The 27,770-nt window shown below is 60.9% G+C and overlaps 1 protein-coding gene and 1 long non-coding RNA gene across 9 annotated transcripts in view; one reads left to right on the top strand and one right to left on the bottom strand.

Moving 5' to 3' along the window:
- ABR (ABR activator of RhoGEF and GTPase) overlaps positions 1–27,770 on the bottom strand; it is a 97,605-nt gene that overhangs the window by 56,725 nt on the left and 13,110 nt on the right. Inside the window, exon 1 of one of the 8 annotated variants that reach the window (XM_030537127.1) lies at positions 10,699–10,795. The exons of 6 other annotated variants lie outside the window; for them this stretch is intronic. In XM_030537127.1, the coding sequence (XP_030392987.1) occupies positions 10,699–10,759 (61 nt within the window). In that variant the 5' untranslated portion in view covers positions 10,760–10,795. Of the gene's footprint in view, positions 1–10,698; positions 10,796–27,770 lie in introns of those variants that run through there. One more of the 8 variants, XM_030537130.1, reaches the window with a different exon arrangement.
- Positions 155–7,386, top strand: LOC115636709. The gene is made up of 2 exons (XR_003997019.1): positions 155–3,050; positions 4,623–7,386. It is a non-coding gene; the product is annotated as an uncharacterized LOC115636709 (long non-coding RNA).

Below are 27,770 nucleotides of genomic sequence, written 5' to 3'. Positions count from 1 at the left end.
AAGTGGGGGGCTGGTCTCACATTGGGGGTGTTTGAATCACTTCTGCTTCCAGAGGGGTAGCCGCGTTAGTCTGGATCTGTAAAAGCAGCGAAGAGTCCTGCGGCACCTTATAGACTGACAGAGGTTTTGGAGTGCATCCGACGAAGTGGGTATTCGCCCACAAAAGCTCATGCTCCAATACGTCTGTTAGTCTATAAGGTACCACAGAACTCTCTGCTGCTTCTGCTTCCTTGTTTAAGGAGTTTGGGTGAATTTTAAAGCAACAACCCACGGGGGTGGGGGCACAGCTCTACCTCCTTCCTTCTAAGCCTGGGCCCCCCTCCCACAGCTCTGCCGGTGCCTCCCAAACCCAACCGCAGCCACCTGCTAGCCCAGCCCTGGGCTCCCCCTTCACATAGCTCTGCCGGTGCCCCCAATTGCAATCCACAGCCACCGGCTAGCCCAGCCCTGGGGTCCCTCCTCACACAGCTCTGCCAGTGCCTCTCAACCCGGGACTTTTCCATTCCACCCTGAGTCCTTTCCTGCCCCTCTCTGGCTCCCCCCTGCTCCCCTCAGGCCCATGTGGAGTACGGCAGAGTCAGGTGGGCCAAGACCGTCTCTGCCAGCCAGTCCCAGGGCAGCTGGGCACGGATCAGCCTGCAGATCTCATGGCCTCTTGCTCATTCACACCTCCACCAGCAGCTGCTGGCAGCTTCTCCTAGAGCCGGGGGTGCCAGCCCCCAGCGCCAGCCCTGCTCCAAGCGGGCCAGGCTGGAGAGCGCCCATGTCCCCAGCTCCCGCCTCCGCTCTGGCAAGAACAGCCACAGCTCCGCAGCGCCTGCATTGCCCGCGGCGTGAGGCCCGTGCCATCTCCATGGCAACAGGCTCCTGCACAATCCTGCTGGCTGCGAGCTCAGCCTCCCACGGCCGCGAGGATGGGGGAAGGGGCATCGTGCTCTCCCCTGCTCCATCCCACGGGCCTGGCAGGGCGGGGGCCATGTGACGGGGGGCATGGAGCCAGCATCACTCCACCCCACAGCCCAGCTCAGTGTGGCCCTGGCTTTCAGGGGCCAGGCGCTCCCCAGGGCTGCTCGGCCCGCAGACACCGGAGGGAGAGCAGGGGCTGGGCTCGGCGCCCCCCAGGAGAGGTGCTCCCTCCCAGCCGGCCTGGGGGCTGCAGTGTCACAACCATAGCAGGGACCACTGAGCTGTGGGGCCAAGCCGCCAGCAGAGAACACCGGCACGAGTGCCAGTGCCTAGGCTACCGGGCCGCAGCCCGAGCCCAGGGCAAGAGTCAATGCCACCCCTGTCTTCCAGCCCTGCCCATGCCCCAGGCCCTCTGCCACGGGGCTCTGTGAGCAGCTTCTTCCCTCTAAAAGCCCCCTGGAGCCACTGGCCAGGAAAGAAACCGACCCCAGGATTAGCAGCCACTCATTGCCCGTGGTTGTGCCCCCCGGGGCACCGGCCACACCCCAGCCACGACAGGGCAGAGAAGCCCCTGGTACTAGGGCGCAGTATTTGGGCTCTCCCAGAGCACTCCCCTGAGGACGAGCCCCATGCAGTGAGGTCTGCCACGTTCCTGGCTCCCATACAGGCACACCAGCTGCCTCGTTACCACGCCAGGAATGCACATTAAACCCAATAGCTAAGACTACGCCCACTGCCAGGCACACGTCAAGTGCTACTGCCAGGGCAGGGCAGGGCAGCTGGGGCGAGGTCCCCACCCTGTCAGCAAAGCACAATCCCCCCATGACAGCCCAGTCCCTTCTCCCCCACCGCACTGCTCGATGCACAGTGGCCTATAGGGAGAGACTCGGAGAAGGGGTGATGGGTTGGGGAAGCAGGGATCCCATAGGCAGAACCATACCCCCTCAGGCTCCACCACCAGTGTACGCAATGTGCGGATGGAGGAGAGGGCCAGGCACTTTATACCCAGAGCCCAGGGCATCAGAGCAGGCTAGGAGAGGGGAACCCAGCCTCAAGCTTCAGGGCGCTGGGATCATTGTGGGGTCAGGAAGGGTGCCCACAGGGACCAGGCTGTGGGGTGGAGCAGGGGTCAGTGCAGGGCACACACAGGAGCAAGGCCAGAAGAGGAGGCATTTGCTGCGACGGTGCTAGCTGGGGTGGGAACATGCCTCCAACTGGGGTGGCAGGGACTCACCCTCGCTCATAGTGCCCACCCACCCTCTCCACCAGCCAGCAGGTTGGGAGCTGCCCTGAGGGGCCAGGCCCAACCTCCCCTCCCAGCGCAGAAAGCTCCAACTACAGCTGCCCCTGCTCCAAGAGGCTGGCACTCACCCCGGGGGGGCCCCATCACAGCCCATCGGCCTCACGCAGAACTGCCTGAGAGCAGCTCCCAGGGGCCAGACCTAGGCTGGAGAGCCCCAGCCCCAAGCTCCTGTGGATTTAACCCTGGGCCCCCCAGCATTCACCGGCTGGCCAACCGCAACAGCCCAGCTTCCCCCTCTCCCCAGTTCGGTGCCCTGCACACTAGGGTTCTGCACCAGCTCGAGGCTGGGGCGAGGGGGTCCTTGCCCACCCTTGCAGCCGGCTGGCTCTTGGGGCCCAAGAAGAGTGCGCATGGGGCAGGGGGGCGGCAGGATCACATGCATCCCCAGCCCAGGCGAGAGGCCCTGGAGAGCCATGGCCCAGCGGGAAGAATTTGTGCCATCTCTGAGAGTGCCCCAAACACACACATTGCAAATCCCCAGCTCTAACCCCTGGGTTCACACTTTCCACCCCACACCCTTATCTACTGTGCCTGGCCCCTGCACCCCTGCCTGCAGCCCAGAGATAGGCCGGCTGCCCTGGGTTTGTGTGGCCCTCGCTGAGAGCGCAGGAGAGTCGGGAGGGCTGGCTCCCAGGGCACCCCGGGCTGCACAGCAGCACAGGCTGAGTCCAGCACTGCCGTAGCATGGAGAGAGCGGCTTCAAAGCCAGCCACATCCCTGTCACATCGCCCTCCCCACAGCCTGGCGCCGGGCCACCTCCAGCAACGGGAAGGGGATGAGAGGGCTTGGGAGCCCCTCCGCTGCATGCGTCAGAGGACGAGAAGTCACAGGAACAGCAAAGGTAGGTGCTGGGTGATCTCACTGGCACTTCCCTTCAGCTCTGCCAGCACCTCAGCACCAAGCCGCAGGCCATTGTCATCGCACCTGGACTCCCCACCCAGCTCTGACATCACCCCATAACACCGACCTGCAGCCCCCTGTCACCTCACCCGGGCTCCCCACCCAGCTCTGCCATGGCCCCATAGCACTGACCTGCAGCCCCGTCACCTCACCCGGGCTCCCCACCCAGCTCTGCCATGGCCCCATAGCACCGACCTGCAGCCCCGTCACCTCACCCGGGCTCCCCACCCAGCTATGCCATCGCTCCATAGCACCGACCTGCAGCCCCGTCACCCCACCCGGGCTCCCCACCCAGCTCTGCCATCACCCCATAACACCGACCCGCAGTCCTGTCACCCCAGCCCTAGGCTCTCCCCATTCCCCTCTACTGCAGACCCAAACTGCAGCCCCCCTCCCCCATTATTTGTGTCCTGAGCCTTTCCTCAGAGCTGCCTGCCTTTGGGCGAAGGGAGGGGACGCAGTCCCTGGGGAACACACACCTGCAACTGCTGCCCTCCCCCTCCTCCTCATCCACTAGAGACAGGTTAGGCACAGTCTGGGGACTCCCGGCTTGCGGCCGGCCCAGTCCAGTCACCCCTCCATGCAGGACCCCAACACTCTTCCTCGCCCACCCCCCGAGCCCTCGGCTACAGCCTGGCTGTAGCTCCCGGAGCCCACTGCACAAACGCTCTGCCCATCCTTCCACTTCACTAAGCAGCTCCATGGCTGTGGCCGCATGTCCGCCTGCCTCGGGGAGCCTGGGGAGAATGGGCAGCTAACGATCAGCATGGCAAGGGCCAGGAACAGTCCTTGGGGTCATTTCCCTCCCTCCACGTGCAGCGTGGGGACTGGCTCTGAGAAGAGTATCCCTGCAGCCTGGCCAGGGCGAAGGGAGACCCCGGCCAGCCCCGCGGGTCAGGCTGGGGAGTTGGCCGCCGCTGGGAAGACACAGACAGGACGGGACGAGGAGCCCTTGTCTCCCCTGGTCCCCAGCATCATCAGCCTGCTCCCTCTCCCCGATGTGCTGCAGACTGGCCCTGCTGCCTCAACCGTAGGTGGCCCAGGGCGGGAGGGAGCCGAACAAGGCAGAAGTGAGGCTGGCCTGAAATGCCTTGGCACAGGGACCTGGCTCCATCCCAGGACCAGCATGGGAACTTCAGATCTAGGCTCTGCTGCCTGGGCCCTGCTCTAGCCCTGGACAAATCCATACTGGGGATGAGGGGACAGTGACTGCCCTCTCGCAGAGCCCCCTTTGCCAGCCTTGGCAGAGCCCCAGAGAGGGCAGGCCTTGGGTAAAGACATCTCTGCTTTCTCTCGTGGTGGGAAGTGACCCGCCTGGGATGGGGACTGACTGCAGGAACATCACTGAGGCATATTTCTTCCCTCCTCTCCCCCTGTGGATTAGCCACTCGAGGCCCAGTGGTGCCTGTTAACCTGACCCTGCCTGCGACGGAAGCTGCTCATTAACCTTCCCCCTCCTTCCACCTTCACCGCTGCTTCCTCCACCCACGCCAGCTCTCCTCCCCACTCACAGGCACCGGGCCAGGCGCTGGCAAAGCCCTGGCATGGGCGGTACAGTCAGGGCACCCAAAGCAAGCCTGGCAGCGTGGGACAATGCTCCCCAGCACACCGGGGCCAAAGGATCCCGCAGGAGGACAGGGCTGGGGAAATGAGATCCTGGCAGCGCCGCAAAGCCCGGGTCATTCCAGAGCCCCCAGCAGCGCTGACAACGGCTCCTCTTTGCTGGCCCTCGTGCTGTGCTGGGGGGAGTTTCTGGCTGGTTCACATCACCGAGGGAGAGCGACAGTGGCAACTGGTTGCACCATGAGGTCAACACTTGCCCATTGCCAAGCAAGCTGGGGCATCCGTGCCACCAGCACAAGGTCACTCCCATTGGATCCACCCCACACCCACCGAATGCAGGGACAGGCCAAGTGACCAGTCCTACATGGGTCCTGCATCCCTGCATGGCCTCTGGGATAGGGCAGCACAGCAAAGGCAGCCTGAGTGCCAGCGAGAAGGCTGTGCTGGGAGATTTTGCCAGCTGGCTGCCCTGGGGAGCGGCAAGCCATCGCCGAGGTCTAGCACCCCGAAAGGGGTGCGGCCCCTCCCTTTGCAGCCTGGTCCTGCCTGGTCCCCAGTCTGAAACACAAGGGGTCCTTGCTGCTCAGGCTTGCTGGGCAGAGCGGCCAGTTGGCATCTTCCCTCTCCACTCCAGGGTGCTCCCAGGTGCGCTCCCTGCCTCTCCTGCTTGGGAGCTGGAGGGTCAGGCAGATGGGCCCTGAGAGCCAGGGGGTGATGTTCTCTAGTGCAAAGGCCAGTACCTGGAGGAGAAAGGCCCCACTGAGGAATTTGGGACAATGGGGACGCACAAGAACTCTCGTGTAGCTCTTTATTGTGGCTAGGACCCACCGATCTGAAGCCGTTTCCTGGATCTGTGTCCTGGGAATCTCTGCAGGCTCAGACAGGCCGGTGGGCCCAGGATCCACTCCCAAGCGAAGGGGCGTCCGGGAGAGCAGAACTCGGAACCTGCCTGGGAGCCTACAGGCCCACGGGCAGCCCCACAGGGCTCAGCTACGGTGGGACCAGTCTTTTTGTGCTTGACTAAAGGGAACCACTTCTTTTTGGCTCCCCTGCATCACCCAAGGCCTGGGCCAGGTGACCCCGCAGAGGTGCCCTCCCCAAAGGAGAGGCCCTCCCGACGGAGCTTCAATCCCATCACCTGACCACCCCCTCAGCTGGAGGAAGCAGCAAGTTCCCATCACGCCTGCCACTGCCTGGGCCAGACCCGCATCAGAGTCTCCAGCAAAACCACCTGCAGGTTGGGAGGAAGGAACTAGTGTCCAGCTGCACGGCTAGGCAGGCGGCCCGGCACACTCACCCCCTCACCCCACCGGAGAGACAAAAGACTGTTGGGGCCTGTTGCTGCTTTCTGTGCCCTGAGCCCAGATGGAAACTAACTGCTAATGGGGCCTCGTGTCTGGGCAGGGCCATCACGGCTCTGCTGTGCCCGAGGGAGGCTGCAGAACCCAGCCGAGCCCCAAGGGAGAGAACTCACCACAATGCTGCTGCAGAAGTCCCAGGTCCTGGCTTCCTTCCACAGGGCCCTTTGTACAGTTACCAGCTCGGGCACATTCCCGCCTGTGCCCCCTGGTGCCAGGACGCCCCAGCTCCTGCCATGCTGGAACGTGCTCAGTGCTGGCACGAGCCACAGAGAGACGCGGCCTGAGCCGCTCTGACAGTGCCGGAGTGTAGAGCCATGCCAGCGGGCTCTGAAACACGCCTCACAAACCACAGCCTTGGCACTGGCTCCTGAGGCCCCCAGGACAGACACCCGAAGCAGATCCCCAGTGACGTGCAGCAAGCCACACATTGCCCTGGCCAGGGCTAAGGGATCTTCACACCCCTGAGCCCAGGGCTAGCCAAGGCAAAGCAGCCAGCTGGGCGCTGGGCACCCATCACAGCACCCCTCCCTGACCAGGCCTGGCTTCCCCTTCCCTCAGTCGGGATCGCCAGTCATGCCAAGCTCAGCCCGAGGGTCTAATTCACCCTGCTTAGCTCACACCTGAGCCCCAAGCCAGATGTGACGCCAGCAGAGAGGCCAGTGCTCCAGCTCCCTCTGCCCCTAGCAGCCCTCCTCCCCCAGGGCACTGCCCTGCAGCCACCTGCCTGCACACAGACCCAGAGAGGGCAGCATGGCCCTGCTCTCCAGTTCACGCCAGGCCACAAATCCGGGCAAACCCTTTTCGAATCGCTGCACGGAGGCTTGGACACTTGGGAGCAACTTGGCACATCCACATACATTACAAACGCTGGACGCCTCCTGCTTATCCTGGGAGGGAGTATTTCCACGTGGAACCAGGCACCTCTGGTGGAACCAGAGTATTTCCACGTGGAACCTGCGGCCAAGGGGTCAGAGCAGGGCCCACATCCAGAGCCAGGGAACCGAAGCCAGGCTCCAGCCAGGGGCTAGCAGGCGCAACTTCCATTGGGCGGCCCCCATGGACACTGGGTCTGATCTAGTGCTGGGGCTGCCAGGGCTCGCTGCGGGCCTCAGCAAGGCACCAGGACTAACATTTTCCACTGCAGCCTCTGACTGTAGTGCCCAGCCTGAGACACCAGGCCCTGGGCTTGCAGGGGTATCCGGGGTGCTCAGCCAGTCGGGGGCACACATGGTCTGGAACCACTTCTGACCCTGGGGGCCTTAACCGCTCTGGGCCAGTCTCCAGACAGACACTACATTATAAAATGCATTCGGGTCACTGGATCGAGAGTGAAAATATTAACGTTCACCTCCACTGTGTGTCCGCACCTGCTCTGCCATTCGCTCCCCCTGCCCACATCCTGCCTGTACCTGCCCCGCCATTCGTCCCCCCCACCGGCATCCTGCCTGTACCTGCCCCACCATTCGCTTCCCCTGCCCGCACTTGCCCCATCGTTCGTCCCCCTGCCCGCACCTGCCCTGCCATTTGCCCCCCTTGTCCACACCTGCCCCACCATTCACTCCCCAGCCCACACCTGCCTCACCATTCGCCTCCCCTGCCCACACCTGCCTGCACCTGCCCTGCCATTTTCCCCCCTTGCCCGCACCTGCCCCGCCATTCACCCCCAGGCCAGCATCCTGCCTGTACCTGCCCCACCATTTGCCCCCCTGCCCGCACCTGCCCCACCATTCACCCCTCGCCCACACCTGCCTGTACCTGCTCCACCATTCTCCACCCTGCCCACACCTGCCTGTACCTGCCCCTCCATTTGCCCCCCCTGCCCGCACCTTGTGATGCAGTAGGGAGCACGGTAGATTGACCTGGGAAAGTCCTTTAGTTTTACTGGGACTGTCTGCAAGGGGGAGGGGAGAGCAGGGGGTGACTTTAGGTGAGGGACAGGACCTGAGCCTGTAACCTGAGCCAGGAAGGGGGTGGGGGGAGTCAATACCTTTCCCCAGGAAGCTGGACAAAGGAGGAGAGCCTGCTGGAGAGGTTTTTAGTGTCAGTTTTGGGCTGGCTGGGAAGAGGCAGGAACCCAGGTCTGGGGTCTAAGCTCCCTGCCCCCCAGAGGGACCTGGCTGAGGGGCCCTGGTTGTACCTACAAGCCCTGCTTGGGACCGTGTTCCTCTCATCTAATAAACCTGCTTTACTGGCTGGCTGAGAGTCAAGGTGAATCACAGGAAGTGGGGGTGCAGGGCCCGGACTCCCCCACACTCCGAGACACACCTGCCCTGCCATTCACCCCCAGGCCAGCATCCTGCCTGTACCTGCCCTGCCATTCACCCCCACCCCGCCCACACCTGCCTGTACCTGCCCTGCCATTCACCCCCAGTACTCCCTACCCTGATATTCACCCGTGCACCCTGCACCCTCTGCTCCGCCATTCGCCCCAGGCCTGCACCTGCCCCACCATTCACCCCCAGGCCCGCACCCTGCTCCGCCATTCGCCCCAGGCCTGCACCTGCCCCACCATTCACCCCCAGGCCCGCACCCTGCTCCGCCATTCGCCCCAGGCCTGCACCTGCCCCACCATTCACCCCCAGGCCCTCACCCTGCCCCACCATTCGCTCCTGGAGGTCTTGCCCGCACCCTGTGCCCATGCCCTGCTCATCTGAATTTCAGCCTCAATCGCTCGGGTGCGCTTTGCTTTGCTGCATGTTACGGCGGAGAGCACCCTGGGCTGGGGTCTGGCAGGCAGTATGCAGTATGAATGATACAGCCAGGCAATGCCACTCAGAGCACCCAACCCACCCCCTCCAGAGCCCCTGGCCAGGCAACCTACCCGCTGTGTGCCGGCCCTAGGGCGCGTCCTCTCCCCGCCCTTCACATCACCACCTCGCTGTCCCCCACAAGGCTACTGGTCCTTCCCGCCCGGCACCGGGCCCTCCTAGGTGCTGCACTCCGAGCCCCACGGCTCTGGCACAATCACCTCATGCTTCAGGGCCCCAGGCTGGCTGCCTACAGGGGCCAGGAAGAACTCACAGCCAGGTACAGTAGCGGGGGCTCTCCAGCGCTCGCCCCATCTGCAAAGCGCCTCAAAGCACTTCTCAGGCCTCAGTCCTGCCTGGCGTGGGAGAAACCCCGGCTCCCGCCCCAGGCCGCACAGCGAGTCAGCCAGAGGCAGCAATAGAACCCAGACGTCCGGGGCTCTAAGCACACGGCCCTGGGGGTGGGTCGGGGAGCTCACCCACTCACTGCACCACTGCCAGGGCATGTTCTGGCTCCCGCCCACCTGAGGTGCTTGCTGCATGCAACCCCAGGGCTGTGAAATCCAACCAGAGCCAGGCCTTCCTACTGACCCAGTCAGTCACCCTCCCAGCACGAGGGCCAGGGACGTGGCGGATCCCCCTCCCTGAGCCCTCCTGGGGCCGCAAGGAGCTTGGCCCCATTCCCGAGGCAGCCCCCGTCTCCCTGGGGCCGTGGTGGCTACCCAGAGCCATGCTGCAGAGCGCGAGAGTCACACGAGCCCTCCAGGCAACCACACCGCACGAAAGGTCCCCAGCGACCCGGGTCCTGGAGCTCTTTCCCACTCCCCGCATCGCAGTGGCCTTCCCGCCACGGCCACAAGGGGGCACTGGAAAGTGGCCCAAGCCCAGGGACCAGCCTGCTTCACTGTGGCACAGGGGCTGGCAGGGAGGCCCCATGTCGGGGGCCACAGCTGACAGCAGCAGGGCGAGCCGGGGACTGACCTGCTCTCGCTGGAAGGGGTATCAGGTGTGGGGGGAGCGCAGGGCTAGGCCCCCCGGGCGCTCAGGTCACCCAGCTAGCAACGCAGGAAGCTCGGTGTGGACGGCTCCAGTGGGGTGCAGCCCCACTCGCTGCAGGAGCAACACCCAAACCCACCGCTGCCCCCAGGGGTCTCAGCCAAGCCCCCGCAGAGCACAGCCTGTTCTGGGGCTGGGAACTGGGCATGGCTGAATACGGTTCTCCAGGTGGATCAGCCTGTGGGCCCCCCCGGTGCCACACAGGTGAAGGCAAATGAGGGCATCTCCCAAGGGAGAGCACACGCCACAGACAGCCCCCCTCTTGTGGGTCCCCCTCAAGGGAGCATCTCCGCTGCAGAGCTGCACAGGTCTCTCGGGGTGATCGCAGGGGAGGGTGCCCCAATCCTCCCCGCTCGCCTGCCTGACCCGCTGCACCAGCGCTCAGCCTGTCCATTTACATAACCTGCCTGGGATGGAGCTGCAGGGGGTCGTGCCACCCCCAGAATGCCCAGGGATGGGGGGAGAGCGTTTCCCGGAGCAGCCTGCAGTGACAGAGAGCAGGAGAGGAGCACGCATCCATGGGGAGGGGGCTGCGCTGAACAGCTCAGGCCCCCAGCTGCAGCAGGGACAGCCGCTCCGATGCCGCTTCGCTTGGATCCTGCCACCCACCCGGCCCAGCGTTACACAACAGGTAGAGACGGAGGGGGGAACCGGGCCGGGCATGCTGCAGCCTGGCTGGAGAGGTGCTCAGCCGGCCAGTGCCCCTGCCTGGCACCATGCCCCCAGGTGAGCAGCTCCCTGCCCCCTGAGCGATCCTACCTCAGGGCCCTTCCAGCCCTCTCCGAGTCCCACAGCCAGGAGTCCCCGGCGGCTCCGGCGCCCCCCAGCCTGGTGCCCCTGGTCCCCCCGAGCGCGCACGTACTGCTGTAGAGGGTGTCGATCCAGGAGAGGCGCGCCAGGCCCCGGTGGCTGAGCGGCTCCATGCTCGGGGAGGCTCGGCTGGCTGTCAGCTCCTCGGCCACCGACACATCTCCCAACAAAGGCAGCGAGGGGCGGGAGGCAGGGGAGCGGGGAGGGGGCCAGGGGGAGCGGGGCTGGGGCGGGCTGGCAGGAGCCCGGGCAGCAGCGGGTCAGGGCGGCCAGCGAGGGGAGCTCGAGCCAGCCCCTAGCCTGCAGCATGGGGCTGCCTGCCGGGAGGAGAGGCTCCGCTCCGGGAAGGAGCTGCCAGTGCCTGCCAATGGCAGCCCGCACCTCCCCCGCCTCCGCCGGGAGATGGAGCGGGGAGCGGAGCCAGCCCCGCATGCAGGGGAGCTGGGGAAGGGGCAGCGAGCCCCTCTGGCCAGAGCGCGCTGCGGGGCAATGGGCTCAGCTAGGCTGCTGCCCTGCACCCCAGAGGTGGCTGCATTTCAGCATCGCTGCGCCTGCCCCGGCACAGGTGACAGCTGGGGGCGAAGGGGGGCCACCTCATGCCGTGGGGCAGCGCTGGGCTTGGCAGGCTACCGTCAGTGCCCTGAGTTTTTTTGGGGGGGGGTCCCTGCTGCTTCGGAGCATCCAGCATCATGCCGCCAGTGCACGGAGGGGAGGAGAGAAGAGGCTGCGGAGACGCTGCCGGATGGGCAGGTGGCTGCAGGTGACAGCTAGCTGGGTCTGCCACATCCATCGAGGTCACTGACCCCCTCCCCCAGCCATGCCGTCAGTATTTTTAGGGGGTGGGAGAGGGGTAAGGGGGGCCCTGTGGATGGCCCAACCTGGGCATCCTGCACTGTGCCCCCTCTGCAGACTGAGAGCCCACCCCAGCACCTCTGTCCTGCCCTGCAGGGACCCCTCGAGGCAGCCTGGGCATGGCTTCCATCCACCAGCCAGGGGGCCAGCAGTGCCAGCTGGCAGGGTGATGCCCATCCACCGGAAACCAGGCTGAGAACCAGCCAACTCATTTCACACAGACCAGCGAGCAGCCAGAGACATAGCCACTTCCCAGCACCAGCAGGCCCTGCCGCACTGGAGCTAGCAGGTCAGAGGGGAAAGGCTCCATGTCCCGGCCCCAGTGGCAAAGAGAGCGGGACCCAAGGAATGATCTGGAGGGAACATGGGGCACGTGGGGAGAGCGGAGCCAAGGGGCACAACAGGCCCTGGGACATCAATCATCTTTGTAGTCACGGGAGCCAACAGCAGCCACGGCAGCTAAGAGACACACACAGCGGGGGAGGGCGCACACGGATCCATTTCTTTCCTTTCTTCCCCTTCCTGGGGCACGTCAGTGCCAGGCCCCTGCCCCCTTCCCACCCCCGAGAGGCCCGAGACTGCAGCCGGGCACAGCCAGGAGTACGGCATGTAACCAGCAGCCTGCCACTGATGAGGTCTAAACATCTGAGTGCTTTGGACGTGATTTGTGTTAAGAGGCAGCTTCTGAAAGGAGACCTCCCTCCCCCTCTGAGCGCTGGGACCCCGGCCCCCTCAAGGTACGGCTCTGCGCCAGCCAGGAGGGCCCTGCCACATAGGGTGCCGGATCAGCCCAGCACACATAGCCTTGGTTTGCCTGACGCAGCATGCAGGGAATTGGGGCAGGTCCAGGTACTTGATGGGTGCCCCCAACCTGGAGCCTGGCACAGCTCCCGCATCTGCTCCAGAAAGAACTCTGGGTGGGGGACACCGAGCCCAATGGCCTGGGGTCATGGGAGCGGCAGCACAGAGCCAGCAATGCTCAGACCCCTGCCCCCAGCAGAAGAGCCAAACTGCCCCCCTGAAAGCCATGCGCCAGGGACACACTCTGGATGAGAGCCCTGCAGAGGTCTCTGGGCATGCTCGCCCATGGCCTGGCGCTTCCTCGGCTGGCTGCTCCCTCCAGTCGGGGGCTGGCGCCACCTTCACAGCATGGGAATGGAGCACTCTGGCCAGCGGCTCTCTTGTCCTTCCCTTCACACTATGCACCCACTGCACAAACTCCGGCCCAAGCAGGACAGCCCCGGGCAGGTTGCCTACACTAGGGGAATGGAGATAGGACGCCTGGGTTCTATTCCCAGCTCTCACTCGGTGACCATGGGCAAGTCACTGCCTGGCTCCATGCCTCAGTTTCCCTCTGTACAACAGGGATGATATGTTCCTGCCCCCTCCCCCATAAAGCACTGAGAGCTCCACAGACTGACAGCCCCAGAGGGGTGCTCCTACCGCAAGGGACACAGACTGCTCCCTCCCACCCCCAGCCCTGTCGGCAGCCCTAGGAGAAAGGCTTCTTCTTCGAAGCCTGTTGGCCCCAGCAGTGGAATGAGGGCCCGTCGAAGCCTCGAGAGCGAGACGGAAGCCCACGGATGCCGGTGCCGGTCTCCACATGCACCACACCTTGCACCAGGGCAGAGGCACCAGAAGAGGAGCTGCCATTGTGGGGAGACTACCGTATACACGCATTCAAAAGCCGAATATTTTTGGTAAAAAAGTGACACACCAAAGAGTGGGGATCAGCTTATAAACGGGTCTACACCAGAATTTGATTATTTTAAACTCTGTGGAATCATTGAATTGAATATCTAATACATTGTCACTTTGATTACCTGGAGCGTCTGCGGACATGGAGCCCCTCAGCTCCCTGTGGCCGCGGTTCCCCGTTCCCAGCCAATGGGAGCTACGGGAAGTGGCTCCATGCCTGCAGATGCCCCAGGTAAACAAAACATCCCGACCTGCCAGCAGCTTACCCTGAGGGGCCGGGAGCCAAAGTTTTTCAACCCCTGCAATATAGGGTTGGCTTATGAAAGGGTCACACAGTTTTTGCTATTTTTACCTAACTATCTTGGGGGGGTCGGCTTATAAACGAACAGGCTAATGAGCGAGTATATACGGTAGATCCCCACGGGCCAGCCCCATTCCCTGGGCCCAGGAGAGAGCAGCGCCTGACGCCTCACCTCAGAGCCGGCTCCCCGGGCCCTGCCAGGGCCATGCCAGCTCCATGTCCAAGCACAGCTTCCACCCTGCCAGGTGTCGCACTCCGGGCTCCAAGCAGCCACCCCACCTGGGCCACCCCCCGAGCCAGGATGCATATATTCCAGACCCATGGCTCTGCGCCCCAGCTGCATCAGCCCCAGTTCTGCAGGAACCCAGAGAAGCCACCCAGAGCTTGGACAGGAAGGAGTTAAATGTCCAGCCCGCTCTGCTTTTAGCCCAAGGAAACGTGACCTGCCTGAGCCATCAACCCCAATATGTCAGCACGCCAGCCAAGCGTGCAGCTCGTGCCGGCGTGTCTGCCTGTCTGTCCCTGAGGCACTGGACCGGCAGCGATCCCACGCCCAGCCATCTCGTGAGGAGCGCGCTCCCTCCACTGTCCCGGCCGTGGCAGCCACAGCAAGGCCTCGGCTGGACCCAGTCGTGCCCACAGCAGGAGCCAGGCATTGGGGTAGGGGGTTACAGACCGAGGCCTGGCTTGGAGGGGGCAGGGAACCACTCAGACTGAAGTGCCAGTGCATGGGAGGCACCCAGCACCATGTAGAGTTACAGCCCCATGCCAGGGGCAGGCCTTCCCCATGCCAATCCCAGGGCACAGCACGTCACCCAGCGCACATCCCCAGAGCTGGCTCATGCTCGCCCCGTGGCGCTCAGACAGCAGCGTGGAGCACCAAACACAGCGAGAAGATCTCTCGGCCACGGCTAATCCAAAGGCACAGGGTGTGGGCTGTGCACCCTCAACGGGCACCAGGAGTGGCACAGTTGTGGAGAAGCCTGTGCCCTGGCCCAAGCTGCCAGTCGCCCAGCAGGACCAGAGGCAGCCAGCGTGGCTTTTCAGAGAGCTTTGGCAGTTAAGGGGCTGCAAGGCTGAGGGCCATTCCCCACTCCCAGGCAACCTCCCTGAGGCACTGCTACTGCTCACTGGCCAGCCTGCACCTGACTGGGCTGGCTTGGGAGGAGCTGGAGCCCGACTACCATCTGCCATCATTGCCCGGCATAGCAGGAGTCCTCACAGCCCCAGAGCCGCTTGCCTCCCCGGCGCTCTGCACAGTCCTGGACGCATGGCCCGAGATCAGGGCCCTGGCCAGCGCTCCCTGTGTGCCCTCACCTGGGCATATCCCTCCAAATCACATCCCTGCCATCACAGGCCTCCCTCCTGTGGCTAATGCTGGCCGGCAGCTGGGCATGGCGGTGGGGCTGGTGGCTCACTGTGAGGAACTAGGGGGAACTGGCTGGTGCTCTCTGGCCTTTAGCTCTATGCCCCTGGCATGTCCCGTCCCCCCATCTGAGCACCTGCCCCCGGGGGTTACGCTCTAGCCAAGAACCCAGACACTGGGCTGGGCCGTGCCAAGGACCATGTGTTTGCGGGGCATCTGTGCGCTCCCAGAGAGCCCTGGGGTCAGGTAAGTCCCCTGTCCACATCTCTCGCTGTGTGCTGTCCTGCCTGCTCTTCACCCAGGCTAACCAAGGGCTGCCCTGTCCCCCACGGACCCCCGTTCCACCCAACACACCCATGGCCAGCGGTTCACCCCCCAGCCCCACTGGGCAGCCCCCTGCCCCACAGCGCTCACTGGGCCAATGGCAGCGGGGGCCAGCAGTGCCCTGGGCCCAGGGAAAGGTGGCTGGTGGCTATGCTAGGGGAAAACCATCACAGCGGGAGGCCCAGAGCTGCTAGCGGGATCGACACAGCCCCGGTGCCAGGCACTGCTCTGCATTCCCACAAGGCCCAGGCTGCCCTCCTGGGCTGGCAGGTTGGATCAGCACCAGAGCCCACCTCCCCCCCAGGCTCATCGCCAAGCTGAGCACTGAGTCATCAGCACAAGGTGCAGGCCAGGACGGTGCCAGGAGAGCTGCAATTATCCAGGGCTCTGTATGGACCGGAGTAGCTCCCTCCACGTAGGCAGTGCCCCTCCATACACAGCATGTCAGAGTCCGGGGGGGACCACAGACCTCCATGGCCAGGCCTGCAGAGCTCCCCCCGCCCGCACACAGGCCAGAGCAAGATCCTGTTCCAGATCTGAGCACCTGCCCTGCTCTCCAGCGCCCCCTCTGGCCTGTGCACAGACTAGCTGTGGCCAGACCCCCTCCCTCCAGTGCAGGGGCTACGCAGGGGGACCATTCACAGGACAAGGAGTCTCCCCACTCAGAGGCTGACAGGAGCCTGGATTCTGGGGTCAGTGGCACCTGCTCGGCAAGAGGCGATCGCCCCCAGCGGACTGGGGGATCCCAGCTCCATTCCGCCCCCAGCACTCTCAAGGGCACACAGCGTTCCCCTGCCCTTACGCTGCACTGCTGCGCCCCACACCAGAGGTGGCCGCACTTCTCCCTCCGTGCCCTATTAAGAATTCCGCCAGCGACGGGCACGAAGCGCTCCAGGGCCCCCATGGGGCGAAAGCACCATAGAAACAGGCACCAACATCCTGCTGGGATGAGATGCGGAGGCGGGAGGAGGGGGTGGATCTTTAAACTGTCACTGCCACGTGCCAGGCTGGTACGCTCACATCTGCCAAGGCCGCACGCCGCCCCGGGCTGCAAACTGCTCCGGCTTTTCTCTGCCACCTGCAGAGCGCCAAGCAGACGCAACACTCTGTCCGAGCCCATCCAGCCCGGCTCCTCCCCAGCCCCGTGCCGCAGGCTGGGCCCTGCTCGCAGCTGGGCAGTAAGGAAGGCTGCAGGCTGAGGGGGATCCAGCAGGACACAGCTCCCCTCTCCCTGTGCCCATACCTCCCCCCCCCACCCAGCAAATCTGGAAACCGCAGCCTCGGCAGGCTCCTGAGCGTCACCTGGTGGCCTGAGCCCAGCAATGCAGAGCCAGGCTGCAGCATGCAACGGGCACGAACCCACAGAGCAAAAGACCACAACCCATCCGCCCACCAGGCCTGGGAAGCCTTCAGCTTAGCCCCGCACGGCCAGGTCCTGCCCAATGGCCGGCGCCAGAGAGAGCCTGAGGTGATGGGGGAAAACACCAGCCCCCCACCCGGGGAGGTCGAGGCACTACAGCCAGCAGCACAGACACACTGCGCCAGTCAGAGCAGGGATGAAGGGTGGCCTCCGGCCAGGGGTGCCCCTCTAGCTCAGGGTGGGCGGGTGAGCGGCTCCCCCAGCCCGCACCATCGATTCAGTCGCCTCTGAGCTCCCTGCTCGGCTCAGTCCCTGGAATCTGCTTCCAGCCCCCATCCCAAGGCGCCAGGGAGAACACAGAGGCCTTGCTGCCCACGTCCCGCCCACGCCTGGCTGCCCTCCGGCCTGGGGGGGAGGCCATCCCCATGCAGCCCTGTCTGCAAAGCCACAGGCTGAGCCCCAAGCAGAGCTAAAGCCAGCAACGCGTGTGCACGCGTGTGCACGCATGTGCGGAGGGGCAGGATGTCGTGCTGGGGGGGTGGCAGCTGCGCGAGCGTGCCCATGTGCACACAGCAGCGCGCGCCAGACCTGCTAGCACTGAACTCCAGCCTGCATGCCAGGCTGCATGCAGAAACGCACCAGCCCCTTGCACCATGCAGCTCGGATCGGGGAGGAGGGCCAGGACAGGATCTCTGCCGTGCATGCAGCACACACGTCTCCCCGCTCGTGGCAGGAAACCGCTCATCTCCCACCGCCTTCACTGAGCAGCGAGCAGCAACCATGGACAGCTGGCTCAAGGTGCATCTCACACCCACCCAGAGGCAGCGAGACACTGAACACACCAACGACACAGGGAGCTTCTGGCCCGTGCAGCAGGCTGCCACATGCAGCAGGGCCCCTGCGGTCGCAGACCCCGGGCTGCTGCCAGAGCTGCAAATGGCTTTTGCATTTCATTTGCTGAGACATCAGCAGGGCAGCTGGGGGGGGGTTATAATTGCTGCTCCCACCGATCACATGCAGGCCCATCTCCCCTGTCCCCCTGTGACACCCCCCCCAACGGGCCTCTGCTTCTACTCTTCCAGAGCAGGCACTCTGCAAAGCCGGCTGCATCACTGGGGTTTCAGTCACCCTGGGGCAGCCGATTTGCAGGCATTTCTTCTCTGCCCAGCCACTGAAGGTCACCCCCGCGGGAGGAGGAACAGCCCCCCCATACACACACATCCAGTGCCTGGGGGCGGGGGCAGAGTCTGACAGGACAGTACAGCCGCCCCCTCCAGCAAGGAGGGCAGGGCACAGCTCCCTGCAGAGGCTGGCTATGCTGCTCTCCTCAGTTAGCAGGGACCCACAGCAAAGGGGGGTGGGAGAAACCTCTCACCCCCAGCCCCACACCGCTGGGGGAAGGGAGCAGACAATGACGCGGCTCCACCAACGCGGATGTGATGGCCCTGCCTGCAGGAAGGAGCTGGGAGACGTCAGCCCTGCAAGTCACCCCGCACCCCGCGGGGGGGAAGGGACCCCACTTTGCAGGAAAGGCTGGGCTGGGACTCCACACTTCTTCATTCGGCCACTAGGCCGACAGGCAGGCGGCTGCCGCAGCAGCTTGCTGCCCTACGGGAGATGGGCTGTCAGGCTGATCACTGAGCAGGGGTCAGGCTGTAGCGTGTTCCCCACAACCAGGATGGCAAGGGGGGAGCCCCACTGGCTGGATCAGGAGATGCCAAGCAGGGAGGAACTCATCAAGAGAGCTTTAAACTAGGAAGTTGGGGGAGATGGTTGGGAGATGTTCAGGAGATCTCCACGCCGGAATGTAACCTGGAGAGGAAAGTAAACAAAGTGAGAGGGGATACCCTTGTGGTCCCAAGATTTGATCCAAGGAGGAATAGTGGAGAAACCAGAGTAACGGGTGATGCTGGTGGTAAAAGGTCGCTGCACGACGGAGGAAAGAATGTCACTGATGCCAAACGCCGAAAATTAAAAGGTCTGTACACTAATGCGAGGAGTCTAGGTAACAAGATGGAGGAACTGGAGTTACTGGTGCAGGAAGTAAAACCGGATATTATAGGGATAACTGAAACCTGGTGGAATAGCACTCATGACTGGAGCACGGGCATTGAAGGCTATGTGCTGTTTAGGAAAGACAGAAAGAAAGGCAAAGGTGGTGGAGTAGCCTTGTACATCAATGATGACATTAACTGTAGCGAAATAAGAAGCGATGGAATGGATAAGACAGAGTCTGTCTGGGCGAAAATCACATTGGGTAAAAAAGCAACTAGAGCTTCCCCTGAGATAGTGCTTGGCGTGTGCTACAGACCGCCGGGATCTGATTGGGATATGGATAGAGACCTCTTTAATGTCTTTAATGAAGTAAACACAAAGGGGAAATGTGTGATTATGGGGGACTTCAACTTCCCGGATATAGACTGGAGGACGAGTACTTGCAAGAATAATAGGGGTCAGATTTTTCTGGATGTGATAGCGGATGGATTTCTTCATCAAGTAGTTGAAGTACCTACGAGAGGAGATGCCATTTTAGATTTGGTGTTGGTGAGCAGTGAGGACCTCGTAGAAGAAATGGTGGTGGGGGATAACCTTGGTTCGAGTGATCATGAGCTGATTCAGTTCAAACTAGATGGAAGGGTAAACAAATGTAGATCTGGGATTAGGGTTTTTGACTTCTCGAGGGCTAATTTTAAAGAGTTAAGGAAATTAGTTAGGGAAGTGGATTGGACGGAGGAATTAGTGGATTTGGATGCGGAGGAGGCCTGGAATTACTTTAAGTCACAGCTGCGGAGACTGTCGGAAGCCTGCATCCCGAGAAAGGGGAAAAAAAACATGGGCAGGAGTCGTAGGCCAAACTGGATGAGCAAACAACTCAGAGAGGGGATTAGACAAAAGCAGACAGCTTACAGAGAGTGGAAGAAAGGCAGGATCAGTAAGGAAAGCTACCTTGGTGAGGTCAGAACATGTAGGGATAAAGTGAGGAAGGCTAAAAGCCGCATTGAACTGGACCTTGCAAAGGGAATCAAAACCAATAGTAAAAGGTTCTACAGCCACATAAATAAGAAGAAAACAAAGAAAGAAGAAGTGGGGCCGCTATACACAAAGGATGGAATGGAGATTAAGGATAACCTAGGCATGGCCCAACATCTAAACAAGTACTTTGCTTCAGTTTTTAATAAGACTAGTGAACCTTGGGATGATGGAGGGATGATAAACGGGAATGTGGATATGGAAATGGATATTACCGCAACTGAGGTAGAGGCCGTACTTGAACGGCTCGATGGGACGAAGTCGGAGGGCCCGGACAATCTCCATCCGAGGATATTAAAGGAACTGGCGCGTGAAATTGCGAGCCCGTTAGCGGAAATTTTTAAGCAATCGGTAAACTCGGGGGTTGTGCCGTATGATTGGAGGATTGCTAATGTAGTTCCTATTTTTAAGAAAGGGAATAAAAGTGATCCGGGTAATTATAGGCCTGTTAGCTTGACGTCTGTAGTATGCAAGGTCTTGGAAAAAATCTTAAGGGAGAAAGTAGTCAAGGACATAGAAGTCAATGGCAATTGGGACGAATTGCAACACGGATTTAGTAAAGGTAGATCGTGCCAAACCAATCTGATCTCCTTCTTTGAGAAGGTGACGGATTACTTAGATAAAGGAAATGCGGTAGATATAATTTACCTAGATTTTAGTAAGGCGTTCGACACGGTTCCGCACGGGGAACTGTTAGTCAAATTGGAAAAGATGGGAATGAATACGAAAGTTGTAAGTTGGATAAGGAACTGGTTAAAGGGGAGACTCCAGAGGGTCGTATTGAAGGGTGAACTGTCAGGCTGGAAGGAGGTCACTAGTGGAGTCCCTCAAGGATCGGTTTTGGGACCGATCTTATTTAACCTTTTTATTACTGACCTTGGCACAAAGAGCGGGAATGTGCTAATTAAGTTTGCGGATGACACGAAGCTGGGAGGTATTGCTAATACGGAGAAGGACAGGGATACTATTCAGGAAGATCTGAACCACCTTATAAACTGGAGTAATAGAAATAGGATGAAATACAATAGTGAAAAGTGCAAGGTTATGCATTTAGGAATTAATAATAAGAATTTTGGATATACGTTGGGGGAGCATCAGTTGGAAGCGACGGAGGAGGAGAAGGACCTTGGGGTGCTGGTTGATAGCAGGATGACTATGAGTCGCCAATGTGATACGGCTGTTAAAAAAGCAAATGCGATTTTGGGATGCATCAGGCGGGGTATTTCCTGCAAGGATAAGGAGGTGTTAGTACCGTTATACAAGGCGTTGGTGAGACCCCATCTGGAATACTGTGTGCAGTTCTGGTGTCCCATGTTCAAGAAGGATGAATTCAAACTGGAACAGGTTCAGAGACGGGCTACGAGGATGATCCGAGGAATGGAAAAACTGCCTTATGAAAGGAGACTCAAAGAGCTTGGCTTGTTTAGCCTGGCCAAAAGAAGGCTGCGGGGGGATATGCTTACTCTATATAAATATATCAGGGGGGTTAACGTTAGGGAGGGAGAGGAATTATTTAAGTTTAGTACTAATGTAGGCACGAGGACGAATGGGTATAAACTGGATATTAGGAAGTTTAGACTTGAAATTAGACGAAGGTTTCTAACCATTAGGGGAGTGAAGTTCTGGAACAGCCTTCCGAGGGAAGTAGTGGGGGCAGAAGACTTTCCTGGCTTTAAGACAAAGCTTGATAAGTATATGGAGGGGATGTTATGATAGGATTGTAATTTGGGCAATTGATCTTGGATTACCACCAGATAGGTCTGCTCAATGATCTGCGGGGAGTTGTTGGATGGCATGGGAACTGAGTTACTGCAGAGAATTCCTTCTTGGGTGCTGGCTGGTGAGTCTTGCCCACATGCTCAGGGTTTAGCTGATCGCCATATTTGGGGTCGGGAAGGAATTTTCCTCCAGGGCAAATTGGCAGTGGCCCTGGAGGTTTTTCGCCTTCCCCTGCAGCATGGGGCACGGGTCACTTGCTGGTGGTTTCTCTGCAGCTTGAGGTCTTCAAACCAATTTTGAAGATTTCAATAACTCTATCCTGGGATAGGGGTTGTTATAAAATTGGATGGGTGGGGTTCTGTGGCCTGCCTTGTGCAGGAGGTCAGACTAGATGATCAGATTGGTCCCTTCTGACCTATGAGTCTATGAGTCTATGAGTCTATGAGTCTTGGTCGCTGGTTCGAAGCCAGCCCTGGGGAGAAAAGGCTGGTGGCTATTTAATGGCCCTCATGAAACACACCTGGAGGTTGGCGGGGATGAGCATGGACATCACAAACGCCACGTCACAGCCTTGTCCGCACACTCAACGGGGCGGCAAACAGGTCGAATGGCCCGAGATTGAGCAGTACTCTGCCAGTGTGTCACAGAGTGTGGGGGAGTCAGGGCCCTGCACCCCACTTCCCGCTATTCACCGGGACTCTCAGCCCGCCAGTAAAGCAGGAGGTTTATTAGACGAGAGGAACACGGTCCCAAGCAGGGCTTGTAGGTACAACCAGGGCCCCTCAGCCAGGTCCTCTGGGGGCAGGGAGCTTAGACCCCAGACCTGGGTTCCTGCCTCTTCCCAGCCAGCCCCAAACTGAAACTAAAAACCTCTCCAGCAGGCTCTCCTCCTTTGTCCAGCTTCCTGGGCAAAGGTGTTGACTCCCCCCACTCCCTTCCTGGCTCAGGTTACAGGCTCAGGTACCCTCCCTCACCTAAAGTCATCCCCTGCTCTCCCCTCCCCCATGCAGACAGTGCCAGTAAAACTAAAGGATGTTCCCAGGTCAATCCACCCTGCTCCCTGCTGTGTCACACAGGGCAGCCCAGGGCCAGGGCCCGTGGAGTGAACTCACCCATGCTGCCTTCGGTCCAGCCTTGGGCCGCGTGTGCCCAGATCTAGCACAACGGGCACCGAGTTGGGCTGGCCCCTGCGGTTAATCACGCTGGATAGAATGGGGACTGCCATCGCCAGCGGGGCAAGGACACGCCGGCATGCACGTGGGCCACGCCGTTTCTACACCCACACTGCTTCAGCTACACACCTGAATCAGGGCCTCGGTCCTGCGACCGACCAGTTGTACATCCTGCTGGCACGTCCTTGCACACACACTCCCCCAACCAGGCCCAATACGCGTTTCCTTAACACACGGCCCCAGCATGCGATCCAGATGTATTTCTTCTGACCCACTGCCAGCCATGGCACCAACCCCACCCACTACCCCCTTGCAGATCTTCCTGTTATTCCAACACCCTCTGCACCAGGGAGCATTCAGACAGAGCTGCACAGCCACACCCACCCTGTGGTTCCCAGCTTCCCAGGTGAGCAGCTCTGCTTTCACATAGCCCCCCTGGGCTGCGCACAGAGCCTTCCTCTCTGCAGACGGAGACACCCGTCACACAGACACCTCCCTGTACACTGGTCTGACCACACAGCCTCCCAGCCCAGCCTGCTCTGTTCTGCTCCGGGTCAGAGATGCTGGAAGTGACCCAGCCCACCGGGGCAGGACTGTTCCCCAGGACTCTGCCCAGATGAGCGCCAAGCGGCCAAACCTGCAGGGTTTTCATGGGGAGACTATTCCTCATGCTAATAGCCCTCAGAACCAGCGCCCTGCCTCCCCCGACCCTGGGCTTGACTCCCATATGCCCAGGGGCTGTCCAGCTGGCTGGAGTGGGTGGGCGAGGGGCAGCTGCTGCCACCCAGCCAGCTTGGGCGAAATGACTCAGCCAAGCAACCCCCCGTGCCAGCCTCGCTCGGGGCGGTGGGGTTTAATGCCCTTTTCGCCCTGGCAGACAGCGGCTCGTCCTCGCGCGCGGCTGGAGGGCAGACTCAGGGGACTCACAGGGGCTGCGCGCCTCGGTGTGACGGACAGAGAACAGCTCCAGCAGGGCTTTCCGGGCCGAGCCAGTCGGTTCAGAAGGGGGCAGGGGAGCAAGAGGGAAGGCAGAGCCTGGGGGAGCTGGCAAGCGCCAGGGACTTCAGTCCTTACAGAGGTATTTCTTGCAGCTCAGAGGCAATGGGGAGTTTCTCGGCATCTCAGCCAGTTTGTTACTCTCCCTGGCATACCGTGGTGTAGACCAGGCCTCCTCCTGCCCAACATCCAACCCGTGCAGCCGGGCCAGGCCCAGGAGACAGGGGCTGCTGGCGTGGATTTGGGCACCACGCTCCACAGCTCTTTTCTGAGCAGGGGTAAGAGATGCTGTGTTTAAAATGCCACTGGCTGCCAGCCGCCCACTCCCCAGTCACCCCCTCCTCTCCAGACCCATTCCCTTCAGCCCCGTCCCCAGCCACCGGCTCCCTTCCAGCCCTGTCCCCAGCCGCCCGCTCCCCTCCAGTCGTGTCCCCAGTCACCCCCTCCTCTCCGGCCCCATTCACTTCAGTCCCGTCCCCAGCCCCCTGCTCCCCAGCCCCCTCGCTCCCTTCCAGCCCCGCCCGCAACCGCCCACTCCCCTCCAGCCCTGGCCCCAGACGCCCCCTCCCCAGCCACTCACTCCCCAGCCGCCCACTCCCCTCCAGCCCTGGCCCCAGACGCCCCCTCCCCAGCCACTCACTCCCCAGCCGCCCCCTCCTCTCCAGCCCTGGCCCCAGCCGCCCACTCCCCTCCAGTCTTGTCCCCAGTCACCCCCTCCTCTCCGGCCCCATTCACTTCAGCCCCGTCCCCAGCCCCCTGCTCCCCAGCCCCCCGCTCCCTTCCAGCCCTGTCCCCAGCCGCCCACTCCCCAGCCCCCCGCTCCCTTCCAGCCCTGTCCCCAGATGCCCCCATCCCCAGCCTCCCGCTCCCTAGCCACCTCCTCCCCTCCAGCCCCCTCCCCAGCTGCCTCCTCCCCTCCAGCCCCGCTCTATACAAGACTAGTGCAGCTTCAGCCCGGCTGGAGGGAGCACACTTTCCGCAATAAACCTTCATGCAGACAGTGCTCAAAGCCCTCCAATGCCACAGCCCGGCCCTATAACTCTGGGGATCTCCCCAGGCACAGCCCGGCCCTATAACTCTGGGGGTCTCCCCAGGCACAGCCCGGCCCTATAACTCTGGGGATCTCCCCAGGGACAGCCCGGCCCTATAACTCTGGGGATCTCCCCAGGGACAGCCCGGCCCTATAGCTCTGGGGGTCTCCCCAGGCACAGCCCGGCCCCTATAGCTCTGGGGGTCTCCCCAGGCACAGCCCGGCCCTATAGCTCTGGGGGTCTTCCCAGGCACAGCCCGGCCCTATACCTCTGGGGGTCTCCCCAGGCACAGCCCGGCCCTATAGCTCTGGGGGTCTCCCCAGGCACAGCCCGGCCCTATAGCTCTGGGGGTCTTCCCAGGCACAGCCCGGCCCTATACCTCTGGGGGTCTCCCCAGGCTCAGCCCGGCCCTATAGCTCTGGGGGTCTCCCCAGGCACAGCCCGGCCCTATAGCTCTGGGGGTCTCCCCAGGCACAGCCCGGCCCTATAGCTCTGGGGGTCTCCCCAGGCTCAGCCCGGCCCCTATAGCTCTGGGGGTCTCCCTCGGCGTAGCCCGACCCCTATAGCTCTGGGGGTCTCCCTCGGCGTAGCCCGGCCTCTATAGCTCTGGGGGTCTCCCCCAGGCGCAGCCCGGCCCCTATAGCTCTGGGGGTCTCCCCATGCACAACCCAGCCCCTATAGCTCTGGGGGTCTCCCCCAGGCGCAGCTGGGCCCCTATAGCTCTGGGGATCTCCCCCAGGCGCAGCCCGGCTCCTGAGCTCTGGGGGTCTCCCCCAGGTGCAGCCCGGCCCCTGGAACTCTGCCCCCACCCCTGGGACACTGCTGTCCCATGTGCATAACTCCAGCGTGTCAGGCTCTGGGGGCAGGGCGCCCTGCTGTTGCTGGCCAGGATCAGCCCATCTCCCTCGCTCCTTGTTTTGTCAGTGCCAGGGTACCCGCGGCTGGCCAACCCACACATTTCTATTTCTGTGCTCATTGTGCAAGTCCTCTCCTCCGGCCTGCCACGTGACCTGCCCGCTCAGCCCGCCTCACCAGAGCCCAGGAGCTCCAGGGGAGGAAATCCCCATCCCTCGGCCCAGAGCACTGAGCTGCCTGCGGCCAGCACGGGCAGGGCTGATTTGGGATGGGACCAGGCCTGAACCATCTGCATTTAGGAGCTCGGGGTGTGTGTGTGTGTGTGTCAGGCCCCCCACCCAACCCCTCCATTACACACCCACCGCCAGCCAGCAAAGGGATTTCTCCTGGGTGAGCCAGTCATGGAGCCAGGGGAGGCCTGCAGGGCAGCGAGGGGCACTGGGGCAGCCACATGGAGCCAAAGCCCACCCAGAGCTGCAGAAAGACAGGCAGTCCAGTCTAATGCTCTGCCCTGGTAGGCACGGGCATGGCCCAGACCCACGGTCCTGTACTTACCACACCTGAGGGCTACATGTGTAGGGTGACCAGACAGCAACAGTGAAAAAATGGGACGGGGGTGGGGGGTAATAGGAGCCTATTGTGATGGTGCTGCCTTTGGGAGCCAGCTGAGGTCACTCAACTAGGGTGAACTGAAAACAAAACGGGGCAGACAAACCCCAAATGCCGGTGGTTATTCCAATACTTAGATTTACCAAGCCAGCACAAAACCGCTTCTGTAGTACCTCACTGGTCACTTAGAAGTCCAAACCACGCAGTTCCCTTAAAGTGCCCAGCCTCAGGCCTCCGTCCAGACATACCTGTCAGATATGATGATTACTGAAAATCTTACTCCATCATATAAAAGAAAACGTTCTTCCAATCCCAAAGGATCAGCCACACACCCAGGTCCAATTATAACTTAGATCTTACCCAAAATACACGTTATAGTCAATTCTTATTAACTAAGCTAAAATTTATTAAAAAAGAAAAGAAGGAGAGTGTTGGTTAAAAGATCAATATATAGACAGACCTGAATTCAATTCTTGAGGTTCAGATACATAGCAGAGATGAGTTTGTAGTTGCCAAAAGTCCTTTTAGAAATAGTCCATAGGTTATAGCCCTATGTCCATACTCAAGGTGACTCCAGTCAGTGACTGGGGATCTCAATCCTTGTGGCTTAAGGTTTCCCCCTCTTGAAACCCAAAGCAGATCTGAGATCAATTAGGATCGTGTCTCAGGGTTCTTATACATTTCCAGCAGCCTTTCAGCTTGAGAAAACAATAAGGTTAACTCCTTCTCCCAAACATCCTGGTAATTAGCACAGAGTAATTTATCCATTAAACAGTTCAGATACAAGTTACCACAACCTTCAAAGAGACACAGAGACAATAATACTATTTCACTAAAGTATCATCATAAATGTTAATATTCCTTTTTTGATCTTTGAATTAAAGCTATAGCAATAGACAAGCCTTGTTTGCTTACATCAAGACCTGAGCAAACATCTCCCCTTCTACCTCTAACAATGCCAACTTGCATTTCAAAGCTCTATTCATTTACACATCTTCCTAACCAGTCTTTAAGATTCACCCATGGGTCAGGTCAGTCGGTGAGGTGAGTTAATTAACTCTTTCTGGCCCTGTCATCTTTCAATGAGATATTACATCACACTTATAACATCACATCTATCTAAGAAAAGGTCCCAAAAAGGGTGACTGTCCCTATAAAAATGGGACACCTGGTCACCCTACATAGGTGGGGCTGAGGCAGATTCCAGGGGTAAGCCAGAATGACAGCAAGGATTCCTTGGAAGTCTGGAGAAGGGCGAGCACGCGCTACAGGCAAGGGAGAGCAGGGCTACCACCTGCAGGTGCCTCCAGCTGCAGTGCTGGCAGGGGACAGGGTGACAGGAGTCTGCCCACTACCAGTTGGCTACACAGAGCTGCCCCACCGCAGAGCCTAGAGGTCACAGCTCCACGGCTCCCCATAGCTGCACCGGCCCAGTCCTGCCTGACGCAGGCTGAGGGAGCCGCACTATAGACGGCCCTGCAGGCGCATGGAGAGACGGGCTGCGTTCACTACAGACGGGCTTGGCAGGGACAGAGTACGCAGAGATCTAGAGGACTGGTGCCACTGGACAAAGTCCAGAGCCGGCACAGCTCACCCTGAAAGAAATCCCTCCTCTCGCCATGGAAATGCAGCCCCTCTGGGGTGGGACACAGCAGCTGTTTAGCAGCACCCACCAACTCTGCACAATGGCTTAGGACAGCGGAATATAAAGGAAGCTGATGTGATTACTAGTGCCTAGCTAGGACCTGGGAGCTCCCATCCCAATGCGCTTCCTGTTCTCAAAGCTCCCACAGACAGAGCTGCTCTTTCCT

This window comes from Gopherus evgoodei, chromosome 17, assembly GCF_007399415.2.
Source record: "Gopherus evgoodei ecotype Sinaloan lineage chromosome 17, rGopEvg1_v1.p, whole genome shotgun sequence".
NCBI classification, from domain to species: domain Eukaryota; kingdom Metazoa; phylum Chordata; order Testudines; family Testudinidae; genus Gopherus; species Gopherus evgoodei.
Note: the sequence above shows the minus strand (reverse complement) of the source record. Positions and strands in the feature narration are given on the sequence as shown.